The 21,814-nt window shown below is 47.2% G+C and overlaps 2 protein-coding genes across 2 annotated transcripts; one reads left to right on the top strand and one right to left on the bottom strand.

The window, feature by feature from the left end:
* Positions 1-4,753: 4,753 nt before the first annotated feature.
* LOC137868134 (NACHT, LRR and PYD domains-containing protein 1-like) lies at positions 4,754-12,944 on the top strand. Its single transcript, XM_068704675.1, has 10 exons — positions 4,754-4,935; positions 7,535-7,708; positions 8,064-8,101; positions 8,211-8,260; positions 8,386-8,432; positions 9,645-9,862; positions 10,460-10,725; positions 11,178-11,294; positions 11,587-11,728; positions 11,985-12,944. The coding sequence occupies exons 6-10, from the start codon at positions 9,703-9,705 to the stop codon at positions 12,182-12,184; spliced, it is 885 nt and encodes a 294-aa protein (XP_068560776.1). The 5' UTR covers positions 4,754-4,935; positions 7,535-7,708; positions 8,064-8,101; positions 8,211-8,260; positions 8,386-8,432; positions 9,645-9,702; the 3' UTR covers positions 12,185-12,944.
* Positions 12,945-16,282: 3,338 nt separating this feature from the next.
* LOC137868121 (protein downstream neighbor of son homolog) lies at positions 16,283-19,646 on the bottom strand. The gene is made up of 12 exons (XM_068704662.1): positions 19,158-19,646; positions 18,957-19,031; positions 18,647-18,847; positions 18,332-18,510; positions 18,143-18,218; positions 17,906-18,008; positions 17,714-17,804; positions 17,501-17,635; positions 17,124-17,322; positions 16,975-17,044; positions 16,756-16,886; positions 16,283-16,632 (listed from the first exon to the last, which is right to left on the bottom strand). The coding sequence occupies exons 1-12, from the start codon at positions 19,563-19,565 to the stop codon at positions 16,492-16,494; spliced, it is 1,809 nt and encodes a 602-aa protein (XP_068560763.1). The 5' UTR covers positions 19,566-19,646; the 3' UTR covers positions 16,283-16,491.
* Positions 19,647-21,814: the final 2,168 nt, after the last annotated feature.

The following is a 21,814-nucleotide window of genomic DNA, read 5'->3' on the forward strand; positions in this document are numbered from 1 at the left end:
TGCATTAGGGAAGTATTACTGTTGTAATGTTGCTATGTTACGTAATATGATGTGACTGAAAAGCACCAAAAGATATTTAGTTTGACTGAAGCTGAAAGCAAGAAATCAAATTCAAATGTTTCCCTGTTGTAGCTCCCAGTCATGTCAATCATGTGGTAATCGGCATGCTATTGGTGTATCTGTGAGTGTGTGTAGGTGTGTGTAAGTGCTGGACCCAGCATATTTGAGTACATATGTGACTGTTGGCATTTGAATATATAGGATTGTAGTATAACTAGGGCTCCTTTTACTTGATATATGAATCTTATATTTACAAAACCTTATTGTAAAACAACACAATGCAGATAAATCTAAGACTATTGACAGGATGGTGGTACGAGTTTTTCCATTTGATAACTGCAGTGTGTGTGTGTGTGTGTGTGTGTGTGTGTGTGTGTGTGTGTGTGTGTGTGTGTGTGTGTGTGTGTGTGTGTGTGTGTGTGTGTGTGTGTGTGTGTGTTTGCGTGTGTTTGCATGCATGCTTGTGCCTTATTTGTTTCTCCCAGTGATCATGTAGTTATCCATCAAAGTGCCAGTGTGCCCATTCTGCCATAGATTCAAACCGTGTGAGGTGAGTTCAACAAAGCTCTGGTGTTTGGATGTTAGACAGCGGTCTAGTGACGGCGGTCTAGTGACGGCGGCCTAGTGACGGCGGCCTAGTGACGGCGGTCTAGTGACGGCGGTCTACTGTCGGCGGTTTAGTGACAGCGGTCTAGTGTCAGCGGTCTAGTGTCGGCGGTCTAGTGACGGCGGTCTACTGACGGCGGTCTACTGTCGGCGGTCTAGTGGCGGCGGTCTACTGTAAGCGGTCTAGTGTCAGCGGTCTAGTGTCAGCGGTCTACTGACGGCAGTCTACTGTCGGCGGTCTAGTGTCGGCGGTCTAGTGACGGCGGTCTAGTGACGGCGGTCTACTGACGGCGGTCTACTGTCGGCGGTCTAGTGACGGAGGTCTACTGTAAGCGGTCTAGTGACAGCGGTCTACAGACAGCGGTCTAGTGTCGCCGGTCTACTGACAGCGGTCTACTGACAGCGGTCTACCGACAGCGGTCTAGTGTCGCCGGTCTAGTGACAGCGGTCTAGTGACAGCGGTCTACTGTCAGCGGTCTACTGTCAGCGGTCTAGTGTCAGCGGTCTAGTGTCGCCGGTCTATTGACAGCGGTCTACAGACAGCGGTCTACTGTCAGCGGTCTAGTGACGGCGGTCTACTGTCAGCGGTCTAGTGACGGCGGTCTAGTGTCGCCGGTCTATTGACAGCGGTCTACTGACAGCGGTATACTGTCAGCGGCCTACTGTCAGCGGCCTACTGACAGCGGTCTACAGACAGCGGTCTACAGACAGCGGTCTACAGACAGCAGTCTACTGTCGCCGGTCTAGTGTCGCCGGTCTATTGACAGCGGTCTACTGACAGCGGTATACTGTCAGCGGTATACTGTCAGCGGTCTACAGACAGCGGTCTACAGACAGCGGTCTACTGACAGCGGTCTACTGACAGCGGTCTACAGACAGCGGTCTACAGACAGCGGTCTAGTGACAGCGGTCTACAGACAGCGGTCTACAGACAGCGGTCTACAGACAGCGGTCCACTGACAGCGGTCTAGTGACAGCGGTCTAGTGACAGCGGTCTAGTGACAGCGGTCTACAGACAGCGGTCTACAGACAGCGGTCTACTGACAGCGGTCTACTGACAGCGGTCTAGTTGGCCGGTCTACAGACAGCGGTCTACAGACAGCGGTCTAGTGTCGCCGGTCTAGTGTCGCCGGTCTAGTGTCGCCGGTCTATTGACAGCGGTCTATTGACAGCGGTCTACAGACAGCGGTCTACTGTCAGCGGTCTAGTGTCGCCGGTCTAGTGTCGCCGGTCTAGTGTCGCCGGTCTATTGACAGCGGTCTACTGACAGCGGTATACTGACAGCGGTCTAGTTGGCCGGTCTAGTGACAGCGGTCTAGTGACAGCGGTCTACAGACAGCGGTCTACTGTCAGCGGTCTACTGTCAGCGGTCTACTGACAGCGGTATACTGACAGCGGTCTAGTTGGCCGGTCTAGTGACAGCGGTCTAGTGACAGCGGTCTACAGACAGCGGTCTACTGTCAGCGGTCTAGTGACAGCGGTCTAGTGACAGCGGTCTACTGACAGCGGTCTACTGACAACACGAGGGGGACCGCGGAGCTTCGATTCAAACTCCTCTGCTGGTTGAACAGTGTAATGGATGATCACAGGCTTGAGAAATGTAACCTCATAAATATGAAATCTATAACTTCTAAAGAGGATTGATCCTCATTCAAATTTTTGTTTTGTAATTAATCTTGATATTCTGATAGATAAATGAAATGCAATTCTGAAATTATATACAAAATAGTAAGATTTAAATGAGGATTAAAGTCTTTTTTTAGCTTTAAGCCTTATGTTACATATGTTTCTACAATATCCAGTCAACCAGATATTAATTCACAAACACTTTCAAATTATTCCAATCATTGTACAATTGATCAGATGTTTCAGATGTCGAAAATGTTGTACAACCAAATTTTCCCTCCACTTTGTAATCTGATTACATATCAGATATTTTTTGCTTTATCTTGTTATTTTACAGTAATAGCCAAGTATAATTTCTGCTTATTACATTTTATGACACTGTTTCTCCTCAACTCTGCTGATCATTACAGCCCTGTCCAATTTATGGATCTCTGTACTGTAACTGTTGTCATGGTGACAGTGAACTCTGTTAGAGAAATATTTTGGTTTCTCAGCTGATTTATTGATACTTAGTGATATTTCTTTCTTTTCTTTTTTCATCCATTACTTTTGATATTGTAAATGTTATTCTTATGTATCTATGATTATAATGGTGATATTCTGTAATGTGTGCAAACAATAAACGAATGGTAAATAAAAGCTGATATTTGTCTACCAACATGACTTTCACAGTGCACACAGCTCATCACTTCTTAGCCAAAGGCCTTCACAAACCTTCTGACATCAAATAAAACAAACGTGTGCTTTTACTGCGGATACAGAGGGACATGAACACAACATCACAACAACTCAGGATACATCAATACAGGAATTCACCTGAAAATCAATCAATGTAAATATATCAGATGTCACAAAAGGAGACAGAATACTGCAGAAAGATGGAACCCCATCATATGGTGCAGAACCAACAACATTGAGACGGTTGAGCTCCATTTAAAGCATAATGCTGCTTTCTGACACTGTCTCAAGGGACACTGTCATTTGTTTTAACTGAAGTAGAAAGATACCCACTTGTGTAACTGACACTGCTGACGCTGCATATTCCCCTCAAATCACGTTTGAATAAATTTAGCTCTGTATGAGAATAGTGTATTATGTGCCCAGTGGCTGTGTGCTGGATCCCCGGACACTGGTGACAAGTGCAATAAACAGCACATAGACAACGACAAACTCGACGAGTCTAGCTGCCACAGTGCACTACTGTTAAACGAGGTAAACAAAAGTAACACAAATGTAAAAGTAAAGCTCAGTGGTGCTGCTGTAAAAGGCTGCCACTCGTGTGCCGCCGGAAGCACTTCCAAAAAAAACCCCCCGGTTCTCTGCATTTGACCCATCCCTATAGGGAGCAGTGGGCTGCCATTGAGAGGCGCCCGGGGAGCAGTCGGGGGTTTAGTGTCTTGCTCAAGGACACTTCGGCACAGCACACGTAGTAGCCAAGGATCGAACCGCCAACTTTGCGGTTACCGACCGACCCTCTATACCAGGGGTATTCAATTAAAATTCCAAAAGGTCCAGATTGAGACAATCTCAGTGTTATAATACAGGGGCCACTTGTGAGATTTGTTCAGATGTGTAAATATCAGTATGTATGTTACTGGTTAAGAGTAAATGAAGACGGCACACAGCTCAAATTGAAAAGTTTCAGGTTCACCTGGGGAAAAAAAGCACTTTTATTGTTATTATTTCTTTGAAATGATGCAGCTCACAGTCTAAAAACTTTCCCAAATCATAGCACAATATATGGACAGCCTCTCTGCATGACTTTGACTTTGATAAAGTGAAGCAAAACAAAGTTAGAGAGGTTTTAGTACAGAGAGGTCAAGCAAAATTGTCATTTTGGAACCAGTTGTTTCAGCTGTTCCATTGTAATTCTATATACTATATAATTATATAGGAGCAAAGGAAGATATCTGTTTAAAATAAACCATTGGTTGGGAGTGCAAGATCTAGTGGACGAACTAGGAAAGAGGAGACGATTATGACAAGACTAAGGAATGGTCATACTGGTCTTAACAGTTCCCTCTATGTTATTGGAAAGCATAACAATGGAAAGTGTGAAGAAGAAGAAACTATGGACCATGTTTTATTGTCCTGTCAGAGGTAATGTACATAATATATATAATGTATATTATATAGTATAACTGTACGAGACAGAGAGAAGTTATGAAAAAGGTCTAACTAAAGAAACGCTTTAGTAACAAATGTTGGAAACTTCTTCTGGAGTGTTTAGAGTCAACCAGACTAATGAAAAGAGTTTGAGAATTTGTATTTTGTATTTGTATTTTCTTATTTATTTATGTTTTATTTGTTTGTTTGGTTGGTTTTCGTTTGTTTTTCGAATTAGAGAATGTATATCCTTAGTTCACACTCCAGATTAGTGGGTGGCAGTAATGCACCCAAAAGTTGTTTGCCAACCGCCATAAAAACAATAGAAGAAGAAGAAGAAGAAGAAGAAGAAGAAGAAGAAGAAGAAGAAGAAGAAGAAGAAGAAGAAGAAGAAGAAGAAGAAGAAGAAGAAGAAGAAGAAGAAGAAGAAGAAGAAGAAGAGTGGGCGTCGCAGTAGTCCCCGCCCCCCGATAAACCGCTATCAGGAAGTTACCATCAGGAAACAGACAGATAAACAGCCCACTGCTCCACAACAAGGTAAACTTGTCATAGTTTTTCTGCCAACGCGAGCTAAGTGACAGTTTGAACATTTTGGGACTTTTTGGGGGAGTTTGTTGTAAACGGTTCATATCGTTATTATTCTCTTAGCCACGCGCGAACGGAACATTACGGTAGCTAACACTGCGGTCAACTCAGCAGACCCTTAAATTCTAGTGCACCTATATGCTGACATTCACGGTAAACGCATTCAAACGGCACAGATTGGGAGCGAGCCAAACTTTTTGCCAAAGTTAGCGGAAATAACGCGAAACATCCGGTTTTCAAAATAAGATGTCAACTAGGCGTATATACCCATTGCACATGTGGAAATGAGATTAAATGAATTATATTCACATTAAGTATACAAATATGTTACCAGCATCTCGTGAGTTAAAGGGAAAATACAACTAAATTGTAGATGAAGTGTCTGTATTCTTTGATTTGAGGGTTGCTGAAGAGATACATAATCTTACTTTCATATATACAGGTGAAACTCGAAAAATTAGAATATCATGCAAAAGTTCATTTATTTCAGTAATTCAACTAAAAAGGTGAAACTAATATATCATATAGACTCATTACATGCAAAGTGAGATATTCCAAGCCTTTATTTTTTATATTTTTGATGATTATGGCTTAAAGCATATGAAAACTCTTGCAACTTGACTGACGAGACGGCGCAGCTTCTCATCCAGGCTCTTGTCATCTCCCGCCTGGACTACTGACACTCTCTACTCGCCGGAGCCCCGGCGTCGGCCATCAGACCTCTGGAGCTTGTCCAGAAAGCCGCAGCTCGCCTGGTGTTCAATCGCCCCAAGTTCTCCCACACAACTTCCTTTCTCCGTTCTCTACACTGGCTACCTGTAAGAGCTCGCATCCAGTTTAAGACTCTGGTGCTAGCCTACAGGGCAGTGAAAGGAACAGCTACTTCCTATCTCCAGGCCACGGTCAAGCCCTACACCCCCGCCCGACCACTTCGCTCTGCTGCCTCGGGGCGATCGGTTGCCCCGTCGCTCAGAGGTCCTGGCGGCCGATCGACCCGGTCACGGCTGTTTTCTGTCCTGGCCCACAGTGGTGGAATGAACTTCCCACTGACGTCAGGACAGCGGAGTCGCTGCCCATCTTTCAGCGCAGGCTGAAAACCCACCTCTTCAGGAAGCAGACACATACAAAACGCTCAACCAAAATATTATTCAAACCAAAAACTAATTATAAGAAAGAAACAATTCAATTTGTTCAAAATCTGCATCCCTCACAGGCTGAATCAGCTCCAAACACTTGACTTTAACCTGTGATAAAAGTGGACTGACCCTGGGCTGCATGCACCATACACACAAGAACCAGGTCCGCTAACCTCCCACAGAACTCTAGAGCAAACCCCAACCTGTGAGAGCAGAGGATCAGTACATCTGTTGATGCTGTTCCTTAACTAAAGAAGATGAATCTATACTATTCCTATCTGTCTAATCAACCAGTTAACTCATTCATGTACAAACATAGCTTACACCCTGTTGGGAAACAAAAGGAGCGTGTTTGAGTTATCAGCAAGTATAAAAACAAGTTATTGACATCAATAGAATTATTAAGATTATTAACGATTATTATTAATAACGGGGCACCACCCTGAGAACAGGGACCAACAACAGCTCAGACAACGTATGATGTAACCTAAACGTAGCTACGTCACATGGGACTACACCTTGAAGATAGAACCATCAACATGGAGTGTGCACGTGACGCCTCACGGTACTCTAACATGGCGATAGACAATAGAGAGATCGCTCCATCTACACGCGTCTGAAGCTCACCTGTAGCTACATTAGCTCTCCATCGTTGATCTCTGTGATCACTGAGCATACACACCACGTTATATAAACACCTGACTAAAGCCTAACTCTGCCCAGACTCTTTGCCTTAGTGTGAGGTGATGTCGTGGTCGAAGATGTGGTCCTTCTATGAGTTCCACGGCGGTGCGGCTCTGTGTGGCGCGGTGATGAAACTCTGTGAGGCTCGTTAAGGGAATCTTTCTTTCCTTCCGGCTGGAACAAAGGCGGCTTGGCTGGAGAGGAGAAGTGTGCTTCTCTCTCTCTGAAGAATCCGTTTCTTCACTTCTGCAGGAAAACTGTCCGCTTCCTCTTCCAGGATGTGAACAAAAAGCAAACGAACAAACAGTCCAGTAGATCCGTCCAGCGAATGTAAAACTGTTTAACCTTGGTTTAACTTTGGATTTTCTTTTAAAAACCACAACGTTGTGTTCGTGCCTCCTTGCACCGACAACGTCAGCGGGATGAGCAACATGTTCAGCGGCACTAAGCGGTTTTGTAAGGAGCTCGTTTCCGTCCGTGAGCTCCGAGCGTGAACAAAAGGCATTTATACTCGATGTGCTTTTAATTACATTATTCTGTGAAACACCAGAGGATGTAGAAACTAAATGAACTGTGAAGAAGAGGAACCGGTGTAACGCCATGAACCAACCTCCACAGTGAAGAGGAGGAACTGTTATTGTCTCTAAACTCATGTCTCCACATTTAGAAGCTGAGCACATCTGATTGGGTTATAAACTGATTTGTATCTAAATCATTGATCCTTCATTCAGACTGAGTTCCTGCGGGTTGTCAGAGGTCAGCTGCTCTTCTCTGGCCTCAGCTCTGAAGTCCAACCCGTCAGGTCTGAGAGAGCTGGAGCTGAATGGAAACTACCTGAAGGATTCAGGAGATAAGCTGCTGTGTGACCTTCTGGAGAGTCCACACTGCAGACTGGGGACTCTGAGGTCAGTCAGTGTGTGCTGGTTACTCACAGTGAGGGTTCCTCCTTTTTCTCCCTTTGAGCTCAACAAATGAGAGATTTTACTCATCTGTTTCTTTTCTTTCATTTCTCCACAAATAATACAATAAAAGCTGACAAAGCAAAGTGAGTTTGTAGAAGTCGTGGGATTTCACAGCAGAGTAAAGAAGGTAGTTGGTTTTGTTTCCTGTGATGTTTTTTTGCATCTAGACTGTTATTTCCTCTAATGCACGCTCACAGCATGAAGGTGACTGTGACTAGGACTATGAAGCTGGCTAACTTAAAGAACCAACAATTATTTCAAACTGGATGCTTAACTCTTGTTGTGTTCCTCCTGACAGGCTGAATGGCAGGTTGATCACTAAGAAAGACGAACACTGTGAGTATTGAAAGAATGTCCCCGTTCAAGCTATTCTGCATTAACGTCTGATCTTAATGAGCCTCGTCAAATCTGCTAATGTTTCTCTGTCTCTTCTTCTGTCCATCAGGTGACGCCGACGGCAAACTGGATGTGAAGACCAATGTGCCCGACCGAGAGGTGAGGGAGCAGCAGTTTACTGGCTGAGTGAACAGAGTTCTTGTGTAACAGGGACAGAGGGCAGAGAACTGTGATGTTACTTGACTTCTATTGAAATAACTAACTTTGTGCTTTCTTACTTCCAGGCTCCATTGTCTTTCTCACCTGAACGCACAGCTGAATCTTCATACAGGTAACCCTATGAAATACACTGTTCCAGCTTCTTTCATGGTTCATCAAGCTGTGATTCTAAACGAAGGTCTGTTGTCTGTGGGGAGCAAGTCCAAACAGGACCTGGACCTCATTTATAAAACTATGTAGACTCCTTCGCTTCGAAAGGAGTCAGCGGAGGTGGTTCGGGCATCTAATCAGGATGCCTCCTGGGCGCCTCCCACTGGAGGTTTTCCGGCCACGCCCAACTGGGAGGAGACCCCGGGGAAGACCCAGGACACGCTGGAGGGACTACATCTCCCAGAATGAGCTGGAACATGTTGCGGGGGAGAGGGAAGTCTGGGTCAGCCCGCTTGGCCTGCTGCCACTGCGACCCGACCCCAGATAAGAGGAGGAAGACGGATGAATGATTTATAAAACTGTGCATGCATTCATTCACGGTTCAGGTACTGGTTCAGGTGGCTTTGAACACAAAATAAGCAATACATGCTGCTGATACCGTCACGGGTTGTGACACGGACGAGGTTAAATAAAGTGAAGCGCTTTATTAACGGGATAGTGGGTGGTGATCCTGGGCGTGAGCGTGGCTGGGAATGGATTACGTTGTCGAGGCAGGCAGACGTAGAGGATGATCCACTGTGGGCACAGGAAGACGGGGCAAGTTCAAGCAATAACACAAGGAAATAAACTCCGAATGAACAACACTGAGCGACCGAGGAGGACAAACCAACACTGTGGTTCCAACGAGTGGATGAAACACCGGCGTAGAGAAACTGTTGAGTCGAGGAGTTGATGGAAGGCAGCTAAGTAGACTATACAGGTGAGGTGAATGAATAGCAGTCAGGAGGAGACCAGCTCAGAGCCACGCCCACACCACACACACAGGGGCAAACGGGAAGCACGGCCTGGCCGTGACAGATGCTCCATAATCGAGAAGAATCTTCCCGGTAATGTGTCTGACCAATGACGGAGCAGCTTTCTCTCACATGGCATTAGTCTTGAACGTCGCTGTGTGAACACAAACAAACCGAGGAGCAAATACAACCACTGTACCAAGTGAGTCTCTGAATCAACAGCAAAGCAAGCAAACTACGGGTCTAAATACGGGGGTGGTTGTCCTTCACACCATCAGTTTCCCTGTGCTGCACATGGACACCTGTGACTGGAAACAGATCATGTGACTAACGGCCAATAGATGCTTCTTCTATTAACTGGTCCTTTCCGTGTCCTACAGGTTCAGGTGTCCTGGTCCAGGTGTGTTCCAGTGTTCTTTGACTGGACTGGTGTTCGTTATGGCTCAAGAGGCGGAGCTGCTGTACAGGACTGTCCAATGGGACGACGGCCTCCTCCAACCAGCCAGCAAGAAGGCTGCAGGGATGCTGTACGACATCAAGAGTTCTGAGGATGCTGCAGTCAGTCAGCTCCACCTCCCACACTGTGAAACAAAGGACGGTGAGGACAGGCTGCATCAGTTGAACTGCAAAGAGATGTACTAATGTGTGCAGCTAGCTGCATCTGGTGACATATTCACTATAATAGATTGGTAACACTAAATACCAATCTATTGCTAAAACAATGAAAGTGAGCCACAGAGCAGCGGCAGAGAGCTACTCAGCAGTGTGTGTACTGGTAGCTTCGTTAGCCTTCATCCAGACACAACAAAGTGTCCCTCTGTTGTGTCTCTTGCAGCATAGTAGTCGGTGGGGGGGTTGGTGATGCACTCAGCTGGGGTATCACTGGGGGCCGGGGGTTTGTTAAGAGTGGTGGGTTAGCAGGCAGTCAATGGCAGTACGAAACAGGCTATACAAGTTGTTCTGAGGGTGTGAGTCACTGCAACAAGAGGTCCTTGCGGATGCATAACTGAAACATTATGCAGTCAGCTGGAGCACAAGGTGAGATACGCTGTGGACAGACACAGAGGTGCACACGTGAGACCAATCACATGACTCTGCTGAAAAATGACAAATTGAACTCAGGTGGTAAGAAATGACTTGTGTTGGGATGAACCTGTTTTATCAATGGTAGTAAAGGTTTAACTTTGCTCCACAGCGTTGGTCTTTGACGGCCTGTTGTCTGTCGCCAACATCACCGATGATGGAATGACGATCCTGGAGCCGCTGGAGATCACGGATACTCATGTGGTGGTGAAGGTCCCGAGCCTCTCCGTCTTTGGCCTGGTCTGGAATATCTACAGGAGGTTTCGGGACGTCGGGCTACCAATAAAGGGCCAAGTCCTGCTGTTCCTCCGACCCCCGTTCACCAGAGCTCAAATTCTCAATGTGTTTCTGCTGCAGGACAACATCTCTGTGGACGAGGTAACTGTCTGTCACACGTCCTCACCAGCAACCTCAACTCCTGTTTGGAGCCACAGCTGGTTCCACAAAGACGAGTCACACTTTGCTCCTCGTGCTCGAATCTATCTGACCTGCAGTTTGTTTTGTTTGTTGTGGGTTTTTAGATTCTCTCTCAGCATTTCTTCTGGACTTTCAGTATTTGGAGTCCCAGTTGAAACCAGTATTTTAATTTGTTGGGAGATGAGAATCGCCCTGGATGCAAACTTCACATAATTGAATATGATTTGTTTAATGCTGCATAAAACAGTGCTGTAGCATTTGGGGGGTTTTATCTAGAAACACTGATTCTACTTTCATTCATTTGTTTACAGTATATCCTCATAAATCTCTTTTGAAGTGTAGATGGACTCTAGACATAAAGTTACCCTGACTATCTGAGCTTAAACTAAACTCATGATGTCTTGTTAACGAAGGTTGCCATAAGACATGAAGAAGCAAAGTACATCAAGATCTCCTCCGACTGTCTGCTGGACATTGGTCAACGTTACAGCGTCCACAGTGAACCTGCGGGGTTCTGGATCCAGCCTGAGGTGAGTCAGGTCACGTCTACCTTCTGAGGGTCTGTGTCCACATCAAGTGTTTTTCACTTTGTCTGTGGTAGTTCCCTTAGCTGTTAGCCAATCACACGGTCCAAAACACTTTCAGGGAGCCGCAGAGAGGCAGCCAAAAGGTCCTCAGCGTTGTGTGCACCGGTAGCTCCGTCTATCCAAAGTAGGAGGGCAGGCTGAAGGATCCCCAGAGCTATGCAGACACCAGCTGCATGTAGATTCACTATCCGGGAGGAAGCAGATACACATTCTGACCTCTGGTTGTTGTTTTCAGGGTGAACAATTTGACCCGATGTTTGGACCCAATTTCCATACGACATTTGAAGTTTTCCTGACCCCCAACATGGAGAGAGTGACTCTGTGGATCCAGGACGGAGAGAGGAACGTAGTCTGGAAGAGTGACGTGTTACTGCAAGGTAAAGGTATCAGGCGCCCAGTGATGGCCGACGTTCATCTCACAGTGTTTATGCTCCATGTATCTGAACTCCATGAGGGACAGCTGCAACTCTCTTCTGTCAAATCGAGGCTGAACACTTCCACACAGGAAGTGATTAACACAGCAGAAATATCTTGCTGCAGCAGTTCAAACAGACTTTTCCTTTCTTCAGAACTTCACAGTATTGTCCGTTTGTTGATTATACACATAACAGTATTTTCTTGGTTGTCTTCCAGGTCCAGGAGCAGAAATCCAACAGAGAAACGTCTCGGCAATGGGCCGCGTCCAGAAGCTGTTCTCAGTTTGGACGCTGTTCGTGAACAGCGTGTCTGATCCGGTCCTGGACCGGCTGCTGGATAAACTCCTCGAGCGCGGAGTGATTACCGACGCTGGGATGCAGTCGGCCAGAACCAAAGACCGAGCGGATAAAGCATGAGACGTGATGGACGCGGTGGGAAGAAAGGGACCCGAAGCCTGCTCGGTTTTGATCGCTGCTCTCCGTGAGGTGGACCCGTGTCTTTACACAGCGCTGGACTTCAGCTGAACCAAGAACTGTGGAGTGATGATGATGAAGCTCTTCAACAGTGTTGTCACATGACCTATTGTAATCTTTAACAGCGTACAGGATGTTTGTACTTTTCAGAGTAAAATGCATCAGTCTGGTGACCTTACAGCTCGTGTTGCACTGTCCGTTAATGACCGAGCACCCCGTCATGCATTTATGCGTCTACACTCTGCACTCAGTGTATCGGTAGGTGTTGAGCTTCACTTTTACATGAAACAAATAGGGCTTCATAACAACACAGTTTGTTTCTCAGAGCGCTTTCAAAACTTCAGCAACAGAAGTACTACAATACTTCTGCTACTACTACAAGTACTACTACTTGCTCAATGCTCTTAATAGCTACACATGCTTTACAAGAAGACATATACGACTAAAGATGTTTTGAATTTCAAGCTTTTAAAAGCAGGAAACGTCGTGGAACACAATCCTCACTCAACACCTAAAACAGGAGATGATTTAAACCAAAAAAGGGAGGAGTCAACAAGAAGACATATGAAGTATAACTGTGGAGTCATGTGACAATGTGTGAGAAACATGAGGTTTATAAGAGATGTATGATAACATGTTCTTTAGATGTTACAGCTTGTTGTTCAAGTTTCTTTATCAACAAATAAAATTAATTTCCTGATCATTTGAATTGTGTGTTTTTATGCTAATGACCACTAGACAACTATAACAAAGTCAAAAGAAATAGTTTGTGATCCACTTCTAGGGCGTGTCGGAGGTAGACGGGTCAAACGAGAACCAGCATCTCAAGAAACGATATGTGCTCCCTTTATTTCTGCTGACCCAGCAGTAAACGATCAGAGCCCCATGTGTGACGTAGCTGTCTCTGAAATATGAGCTTTTCAAAGTGCGTCCAAATGTTCTTCTTTGACTTCCAAATTCTCATTTATGTCCAACCTCATAGGCAAGACATTTGATCGACTTTGTGCCTCAGTAGCTCCTCACGGGACCACAGACTCACTGGACCACAGACTCACGGGACCACAGACTCACTGGACCACAGACTCACTGGACCACAGACTCACGGGACCACAGACTCACTGGACCACAGACTCACGGGACCACAGACTCACTGGACCACAGACTCACTGGACCACAGACTCACGGGACCACAGACTCACTGGACCACAGACTCACGGGACCACAGACTCACTGGACCACAGACTCACTGGACCACAGACTCACGGGACCACAGACTCACTGGACCACAGACTCACGGGACCACAGACTCACTGGACCACTCCAGCCTCCAGCCTGCAGACCGAGCTTGCGGTTGCACTTGGAATCAGCTCTCTAGCTACCTCCGTCTTGGAAATATGAGGATTCAAAAGTGCTTCCAACTTCCACCTACACTCAGTGTGTACAACACTGGGTGTGTACAGCACACAGGCCATCAAACCGACCTCTCTGAAACTGATGAGGAGGAAGGTTTTAACTCCCCCCTCACCCCCAGAGATAGGGACCTCAGACTCCTCACTTCACCCTGTAGGAGAAATAGATCAGAGTCTCCCCACTGCCACCTCATGAGTCCCTCATGGACCCTAGTGCAGATACAGCCCCCTCTCCCACACTCCCTAGCTCCAGATAGCAGGCTCCACAGAGCCGGACCTTGTGCCTGAAGCAGCTAAGCCTCCAGAACCTGAACCAGACTGAACCCATGGAACAGGCCCTAGAGAGACCAACTCCAGCTGAGACAACACCTGTCACGCCAGGACGGCATCAGCAGGTTGAAGACACAGGACCAGCTCAGCCTCCTACCAGCAGGCCACAGGATGCCACTCGAGACGGGAGAACTCTCTCTGAGGCTCAGGGTTTGGGAGAACTCTGAGGACTGAGCTGGAAACCATGTTCCTGGTTCAACCCAAAGGCCTGAAGGGCTGCTGACAGTTTTGGAGACATAATAAAAGAGACTATTGAAAAATGTGACTCTGTAAAAACTAATACTTTGATTCTTTCAGAGGAGGATGCTGAGAGATCGTAGAAAAGTATGAAAGTATAACTATTACAATCTGTAACCTTTTTGATTCAAAGTATAACCATTACACATATAACCTGGTTTATTTCTTGATAGAGGTGATTAACCATATAAACCATATAGATGACTTTTATAAAATAGTCACTCAAAACGTATCAAACCAGTCACCTTCTGCTTCAGCTCTAAAAGGACTCCTGTGAGTGACACATGAAATGAAGGAGGGGCCAGCTTTTTAGCAGCAGAAAAACAGAGTGGAGGCTTTTTCCCCAACTAGAGAATGAGATAGACTTCTTGAAGAGACCCTTAGGGGTCGTACCCCCCCCCCCCCCCCCAGAATAGAGGACAAGAAGACCCTTCTACCGTCTTACCCCTCAGAGGAGGGGAGTAGAAGATGCTTTTGCTACCAGAGGAAAGATAGACCCCCAAAAACGTAGGAACGTCAGAGAGAGCGTTCTGGAGTAGAAACTAGAATAAACCTCAAAGCAAATCAGTGAAAGCTGATGAAGAGGAACCGCTCATTACAGCAGGAGTGTTAGAATTAGTTCTTGTAGCACAGAGACTGTTTCATTGAATTGAAATAGTTTTATGTGATTTTTGTGTGAAAAACTTGAATAAAACCACATCAACGCACTGTTAATAATGTTCTCACTTCATCAGAAGTCTTGTTGGTTTCGTCTTTAGTCTATTTTAGGTGTTTTATCTTCTTCAGCCCTTAGCTGACCACAGCGTCTGACTAACTTTCAAAGAAGTAGATGGGAAGCTACTGGGGATATCTAGACTAGACTTCTCCAGGATCCAAAAAGCCCTGAATGTTGAGCCAGAAGACCTGAACTACCTAACAAAGGACTTGATGGAAGCTTTCTGCCATAGCACTGGAGAGAGCTTTGGATTCGTTTAGAGAACATGAAACCCCAGATTTCTGCTTTTAATGTTGAGAAAGTGACTGAGAATGCCTTTGAAACGGTCACTGTGAGAAGGTTCAGTGGGACGGTGGATGCGGATGACATTTGGTTGGGGCTGGGTAGATGGTGCACTGTGAAGGCCAGGCTACCAAGGTGAGAGATGAAGATCTGGAATTGCATTTGGAGGGTCCCCATCCAGCAATGGCAGGACCCTCGAGGCTAACAGGGCCTGAAACATCTGCCAGCTGTGATAGTCCTGGGTAACAACAGGGGCTCTATTCACTACCAGGGCCGGCCCAAGCTCTGCCCCAGGAGTGGTGAGCATGGACACCTGGCAGAAGCATTCAGCCGGCTGAATGCACCTGTGGCAATAGGAGCATCCAATCAGCTGATGTTTGCCTCACTAAATAAGCCTCATAGTAGCTGTGCAGCATCCACAAGACCTTCAAATGAACGATGGTGAACTTCAAACCTATGACCATTATATTTAGTTTGTTTCGTAAGCATCAACACTCAAGGTTACAAACTACAAGTTGTAAAGCAGTCCTTTCTACCTTAGATGAGTTCTGCTTCGTCATTTCATCTGTATTGTTGTATAGCTTCCTCTGTCATGGTCAGGCTTTCTGCTGAAGGGAACAATGAGGTGAATTAAGGTGGAATGTTCCATATCTGTAAATATGATTTTACGGGAATGACCTAACTGAGCATAGAGTAGCAGAATGACGAGTAGCTTTCTGTCAAACTACCCCAGTGAAGGGAAGCCATCTTCAGTGAGCAGCGTAGAGCAGCTTCCACAGTTGTCTCCACATGTCTTCTAACAGAGACAGCCTGCTGTGGCTGTAGCTGCTGCTCTTTCATAAACATGTTTGATCAGGGTCAGTCGTTGAATTAATCCACATTGATATAATAGTAGCCTGCTAAAAGATGGTCTGCTGACTAAAGTATTTATTAATCTTGCATTATTTAGTCACGTTGTACGGTGTAGGACTCCTTCAAGAAACACACACACACACACACACACACACACACACACACACACACACACACACACACACACACACACAGAGTAATAACTTCCTCCACATGTGACGGTGCACCAGTACTTTAATTTGAGAAAACAGAACAGTGTGATTAAAAACATTTTCACACAAGCTAACTAATGATGCATTGATCAATATTAAAAACAGGTTCAGAACAGTGCGATCATCACAGCTCAGCACTGGTTCCACGCGTCTGTTGGCTCATCGTCTTCACAGTGGAACGTGGTTTTACCCATGATCCCACAGCGCAGCGCATCACTTCTTCCACATGTAGCTGTAGTTGCTCATGTTGATGTGAGTCAGAGCGGTCTTGCCCAGGCTGGAGGGCTGCTGGAGCTGCTGGAGGGAAGCAGGATGGAGACCACAAGCAGACAGGTCCACCGCCCCCCCGGTACCCTGCAGACACACAGACAGCTGGACTAAGAATGAGACCCGGCTGGGCTGAACCAGCTCGGTTCTGTAGCGCATCGGGTTCTGAACAAAGTCTGACCCGTTCATTGAGGAGCACGGCTGTCCTACCTGCTGCTCGGCGGTGTGTGTGTTCATGACAGCGGTAGGTGTGTGTGTGTAAAGAGCAGCTGAGAAGTTCCCTTTCTGTGCGGACCGGAGGAGGGTCGTGATGGTGTGGAGCGAGGAGGGGAGGATAGGTCCTAAAGGAAGGAGGAGACAACTAGTTCAACATTACGTCTCCACAAAGTTCTACACTCCAGCGCCCCAAAGAGCAGAGCACTGATCTACCTGTGACCTCCACACTGCCGATGCTCTGGTAGCTCGAACCAACCTGGCTCCTCACATTCACACTGCGGGCCTGAAACACACAGAAGCAGACATAGCAGCAGTGTGTGTGTGCCTTTACTCTGTGTGTGTGTGTGTGTGTGTGTTCACACCTTCAGCGTGTGCATCGTGGCTCCCCTGAAGGCGCTGGGAGCCAGGAGCGTTGGGGGTAAGCCGGCCTGGGAGCCCGCTGCAGCCACCAGACCCTTCCAGCTGATGAGGAAGTTGATGAGGGTGAAGGTGTGCGGTCCCTCCACACACACCACAGACTCCGGCCTGTGGTCCAGAGACACAGCCGGACCTTCCTTACGACTACACCGGTGGTCAAGGAGCTCTGACTGCTTGTGACGTGACATTGGACACATAGACACTGGACACATAGACACTGGACACATAGACACTGGACACACGGTGTTTGTGAAGTACTCGTTAACGGTCTGACACACAAACAGGACCGCTGACGATCGCTGTCAGAGAAGCAGCAGGATACAGTTGCATGGTGATGCTGTCCGGCTTCTTGATTTTGTCCTGGACACCCATCTCCTTCAGCCAGGAGAAGCTGCCGTCTTCATCGTCATTCTCTTCTTCGTCACCTGCCGGACTCTCCTCGTTCAGCTCAGAACACCTACAATCAAGTCATTGTCCACATCATCATCATCATCATCATCATCATCCACACACACACACACACACACACACTTACTCCTGCTCTTCCTCCTCTCCCTGCCCGCTCAGGTTCTGCTGCTCCCTGCTCCTCCTCCTCTCCTCCACTAGAGGGAGACTGAACTCTATACCTGAACAGATACACAGAGGAATGAGCTCCCAGCGTAATGCATTCATGAAGCAGTCTCACTGAAGCGTCTGGTGACGGGACGCTGAAGCTGTGAGGACTCACCGTCGGCCTTCATGGCCTCTCTGAGGCCCCTGGTCGTCGGAGAGATGGAGGCAGTGATGCTGCTGGAGCCCCCCAGACCGGCCGCCCTGAACAACACTGTGGACTGACAGAAGAGACCCGATCACATGAGGGACTGACTGCAGTGTGCTGCTGTGAAGACACCATGCAGTGGACTAACTCCTCTGTAACCTCATCAGATTCAAAAACCACCAAAACCTGAACGCCACCAACACCCACCTGATGGGAGCAGAGGTAGAAGTAGGGACACAGTCGGGCCTTCAACAGGCTGTAGAGAGACGACAGACTGACGGACCTGAAGACGACAGTCAGAGACACAAAAGCGAGAGACGTTTAGTCCCAGTCAGAGACCACAACAGGGAACCAGAGTCCTCGATAGCGCGGCTTCCTCTCCTCTGTCCAGCTCACCATTCACTCATGAGACTCTGCTGCAGGGCTCGGTCTTGTGCCCAGGGGGTGCTTCTCCCCGCGAAGCTCCTCTCGGCGTTGATCCTGGGGAACAGAGGGATCCAGGGCAGGGAGGGGTGCTGCCAGTACACCAGACTCTGCTGGAAGGCCGACCGCAGCTCAGAGCAGGACCTGGGATCCTGCAGGGACACAGGGAGGCTCACAAGACCACTTTCTATGTGCGTCTGTCTCAAACCGCCTGTCTGAACATACCCGTGTCCTCGAGTACAGAAGGCACTCGTTACGGATCACTTCTTGTCTGTGTGGTGCGAGTACCTGCAGGCTGTGGGGCAGAGGGCTGAACCGAGCTCTGCAGTGGTGACTGAGCCCTGAAGCCTCCTCCTGGGCTTTGGGGTGCTCAGCCCACGACAGGGTGAGCGGGGAGGTGAAGAGGAGGCGGGTCTTCAGGCTCCAGTCCGCCGGGTACTCTGTGCACATGGGAGGAGCGATGGAGGCCGGAGCGATGGCCGGGGGACTCTGGAGAGACATCAGACCAACACTAGTGGCTTTGGTACACAAGGACACCATGACCATGACGACAACAACGACAACGACAACGACAACAACAACAACAACAACAACAAACCTTTAGGAGTGGACCGCTAACATCTTTCTCCTCTTCTTCAAACAGAGAGTCATCTTCAGAGAAAGTGAGACAGTCCTACAGGAGAGGACAGAGACATGAACACATTATGATAATATGAAGTGACACGTGTGTGTGACGTGCTCTGGTCCTACGTCACGTGACTCCACGGAGCGTGTATCTGTGTATTCAGTATGAACACACCTTGCTGGACACATCTTGGCGCTCCTGGGTTTCTGCCTCGGCCAGCCTCGCGCTGAGAGACAGACCTCCAGGACACTCCTTTGATGACGTGTCCTCCTCCTCTGTCCGTGTCCTCATCGTGGGACCGTCCGCAGCGTCGTCGTTGTAAATGAGACATTTCTTTTTGGGGCTGAACGTGTTCTCGATGTTCGCGAACGGGTTTCTGCGCTTCGTCCCGCCTCCGGAGCGGTTCTGGTTGTGGAAAAGCGGCCCCGGGGAGAAAGGCCGAACGCACGCCCGCGGTGAGTCGCTTTGTCCGGGGCCGCCCGTCGAGGAGACGCCGGCGTCGCTACGAGTTCTCTTCCTCCTCATCCGCATGACGTCAGCCGGCCGCTTGAAGCTGGGAGAATACCCGTCCTGCTGAGACATCCTGAGGAGGACGGGTTCCGCACCAACAGCCGAACGACACCGACACCGCGTCAAGGAGACCGGACCCGCGGCTGTCTTCCTCTCGAGTCTTCAGTGCGGTACAAATTTGGCGCGTAGCGTGCTGACGTAACGTCTCCCTCACGTGGTGCGTTTGCGTGATTAAAAAAACCCCGGAAAATGGTACACCGCTTTTAGAAGGGAAACGTATTACTTTAAATGACAAATACGACATTTACAGTTTTCACCACAAAGTGAGTTGATTAAAAACACCATGACAATAACTCACACTGCTGTTGAGTTGATGTAAATGATGTAAGTGAATGTACGTGAATGGTGTGTTTAGAATTACTATGAAAAGCTAAGTAACGTTTCCTCAAGTATCTCTTAATCACTTGTAATTCATTCATTATTCATTCATATTTAATTCTAAAAATAAAAGGCACTAACAGCAAAGCTTCTCTGAACATAATGCTCAATATATTTTTATTTAAGTGTATATTTATACATAACAATTATCACTACAGGTATTTTCACCTTTCTATTGACATCTATGTAGTTTTACTCCTGAATGGATCAAACACACAGTTTACATGCAAACACTGTCACATTCCTGCAGTGGATTATCTGAGTAACACTATCTGAGTGATACAGTGTTCTAAACCACTGCACACCAAGCATATGGTTTGTTATTACATCTCAAATATAAATATATAAACACCCCCCCTCTCATTCCCATCACCACCTCTGTCACAGTGATTAATAGGACATTATGTAAATGTTGTGTCCCTCGTTAATTTGTCCCTCGTTTGTCATCACTGCGGGTCATCAATCACAGCTGAAGCCCAGCCGGGCCCCAATGACGGCCGCTGTCAGAAATCAATTCCTGTATCTGTTGGTGAGCTGGAGGAGAGAGAACTGGTGCTTCAAGCTCAAACCGGTGAGTCAGGTTTGAATGGATGGTGATGTTTGTTCAGCTTCTGAAGATGTTGTCAAGTCCTCGAACCCCAGATGGGCCTGAACCCCCATATGATCAGGTTTAGTCCATTATGCACTATTTGTTGGTGTTCTATATCTCTTTTTGCCCTGATTCTACTGTCAACAGTAGACACCTGAAACCAATCAAGGACCCCTGGAACCCTGTCAGGCCTCTATTGTCCCGTCGACTGTGGGACCCCTTGAAGAAGAGAAGAGTAGAACGTGAACCTCTCCTGGGACCTCGTACGTTGGAAGCAGAATGCATTTAGACCACTAGATGTCAGCGGTCCATCAGGCTGAATGGCTCTCTGGTTCAAGTGAACTGTACCAGAGCAGTTCTCAGAGACCTGAACCGGCCTTGAACTAGATGATCTATCAAGGTGAACATTGAGTCCGCTTGTATTTTTCAAAATAAGAGCCACATGGCGTGACGCTGTCCTAACAGGAAGCTGTGGTTGTGTTTCAAACCAGCTCTGACTGAACGTTAACGGGTCCTTTTATCTTAACAAGCAGCTGTTTATTTTATTTCAGAGTACTAATCCTAAGAGGAAGCTGGATGTGAACGTTATCTTTATGAATCTCAAATACAGTACTTGAATCTTTTTGTTATTATTTATATACATCTATTTGTTCACTACTTGTATAGCAGCCCTGTGTACTCACTATCTTCGTCTGTGCAGCTTTGTGCTCCTTGTTTCTGTTATTTCTGTGCACAGACATCGAGAGCGGTGAAAACAAACAGTCACACTCCTCGTGTGTGTGTGTGTGTGTGTGTGTGTGTGTGTGTGTGTGTGCATACACACACACACACACACACGCATAATATTCACATTTGCACAGTTCTTTGAGCTCTCTGATGGCAGGCTTTTCTCCAATGAAGTCCAGCCCATCAGAACATCTATCAACACGTTAGCCTTTGGATGTGTGTGGAGCACAGTGGAGTTCACGTCCAGCAGTTGTGAAAATCAACCTGGGCCTTTCACAGGGTGCCATCAGGACTATCTATCATTCATACATTCATACGCCGTGAGCAGCTGTGGGAGCAGTTTGGAGTTGATGAAGTGTCTCAAGGACACGTCCACATGGACTAGCGGAGGCGGAGATCGAACCGCCGATCCTCTGATTGAAGGACGACGCTCTACCTCTGTTCCTTCTCCTGCAATGCATCAACTCTTCATACTGTGTACTCACTGCCTGGCTGCAGTTCACCTTGATTTGGCAACTTCTGTGTGTGTGTGTGTGTGTGTGTGTGTGTGTATAAACGGACAGACACA

The sequence above is a fragment of the Cebidichthys violaceus genome, unplaced genomic scaffold (assembly GCF_023349555.1).
Source record: "Cebidichthys violaceus isolate CVI_PGR_0920_01 unplaced genomic scaffold, fCebVio1.0.p SCAF_98, whole genome shotgun sequence".
Classification (NCBI taxonomy): Eukaryota; Metazoa; Chordata; class Actinopteri; order Perciformes; family Stichaeidae; genus Cebidichthys; species Cebidichthys violaceus.

What these genes read in the sequence shown, in the direction of transcription:
- LOC137868134 (XM_068704675.1), top strand. Translation starts at nt 9,703, where the DNA reads ATGGCTCAAGAGGCGGAGCTGCTGTACAGGACTGTCCAATGGGACGAC. An exon ending in ACAACATCTCTGTGGACGAG is followed by an intron (nt 10,726 to 11,177) that starts GTAACTGTCTGT and finishes TTGTTAACGAAG; the next exon opens with GTTGCCATAAGACATGAAGA. An exon ending in GAGTGACGTGTTACTGCAAG is followed by an intron (nt 11,729 to 11,984) that starts GTAAAGGTATCA and finishes GTTGTCTTCCAG; the next exon opens with GTCCAGGAGCAGAAATCCAA.
- LOC137868121 (XM_068704662.1), bottom strand. Translation starts at nt 19,565, where the DNA reads ATGTCTCAGCAGGACGGGTATTCTCCCAGCTTCAAGCGGCCGGCTGAC. An exon ending in CGGCAGTGTGGAGGTCACAG is followed by an intron (nt 16,887 to 16,974) that starts GTAGATCAGTGC and finishes TCCTTCCTTTAG; the next exon opens with GACCTATCCTCCCCTCCTCG. An exon ending in CACACACCGCCGAGCAGCAG is followed by an intron (nt 16,633 to 16,755) that starts GTAGGACAGCCG and finishes GTGTGTCTGCAG; the next exon opens with GGTACCGGGGGGGCGGTGGA.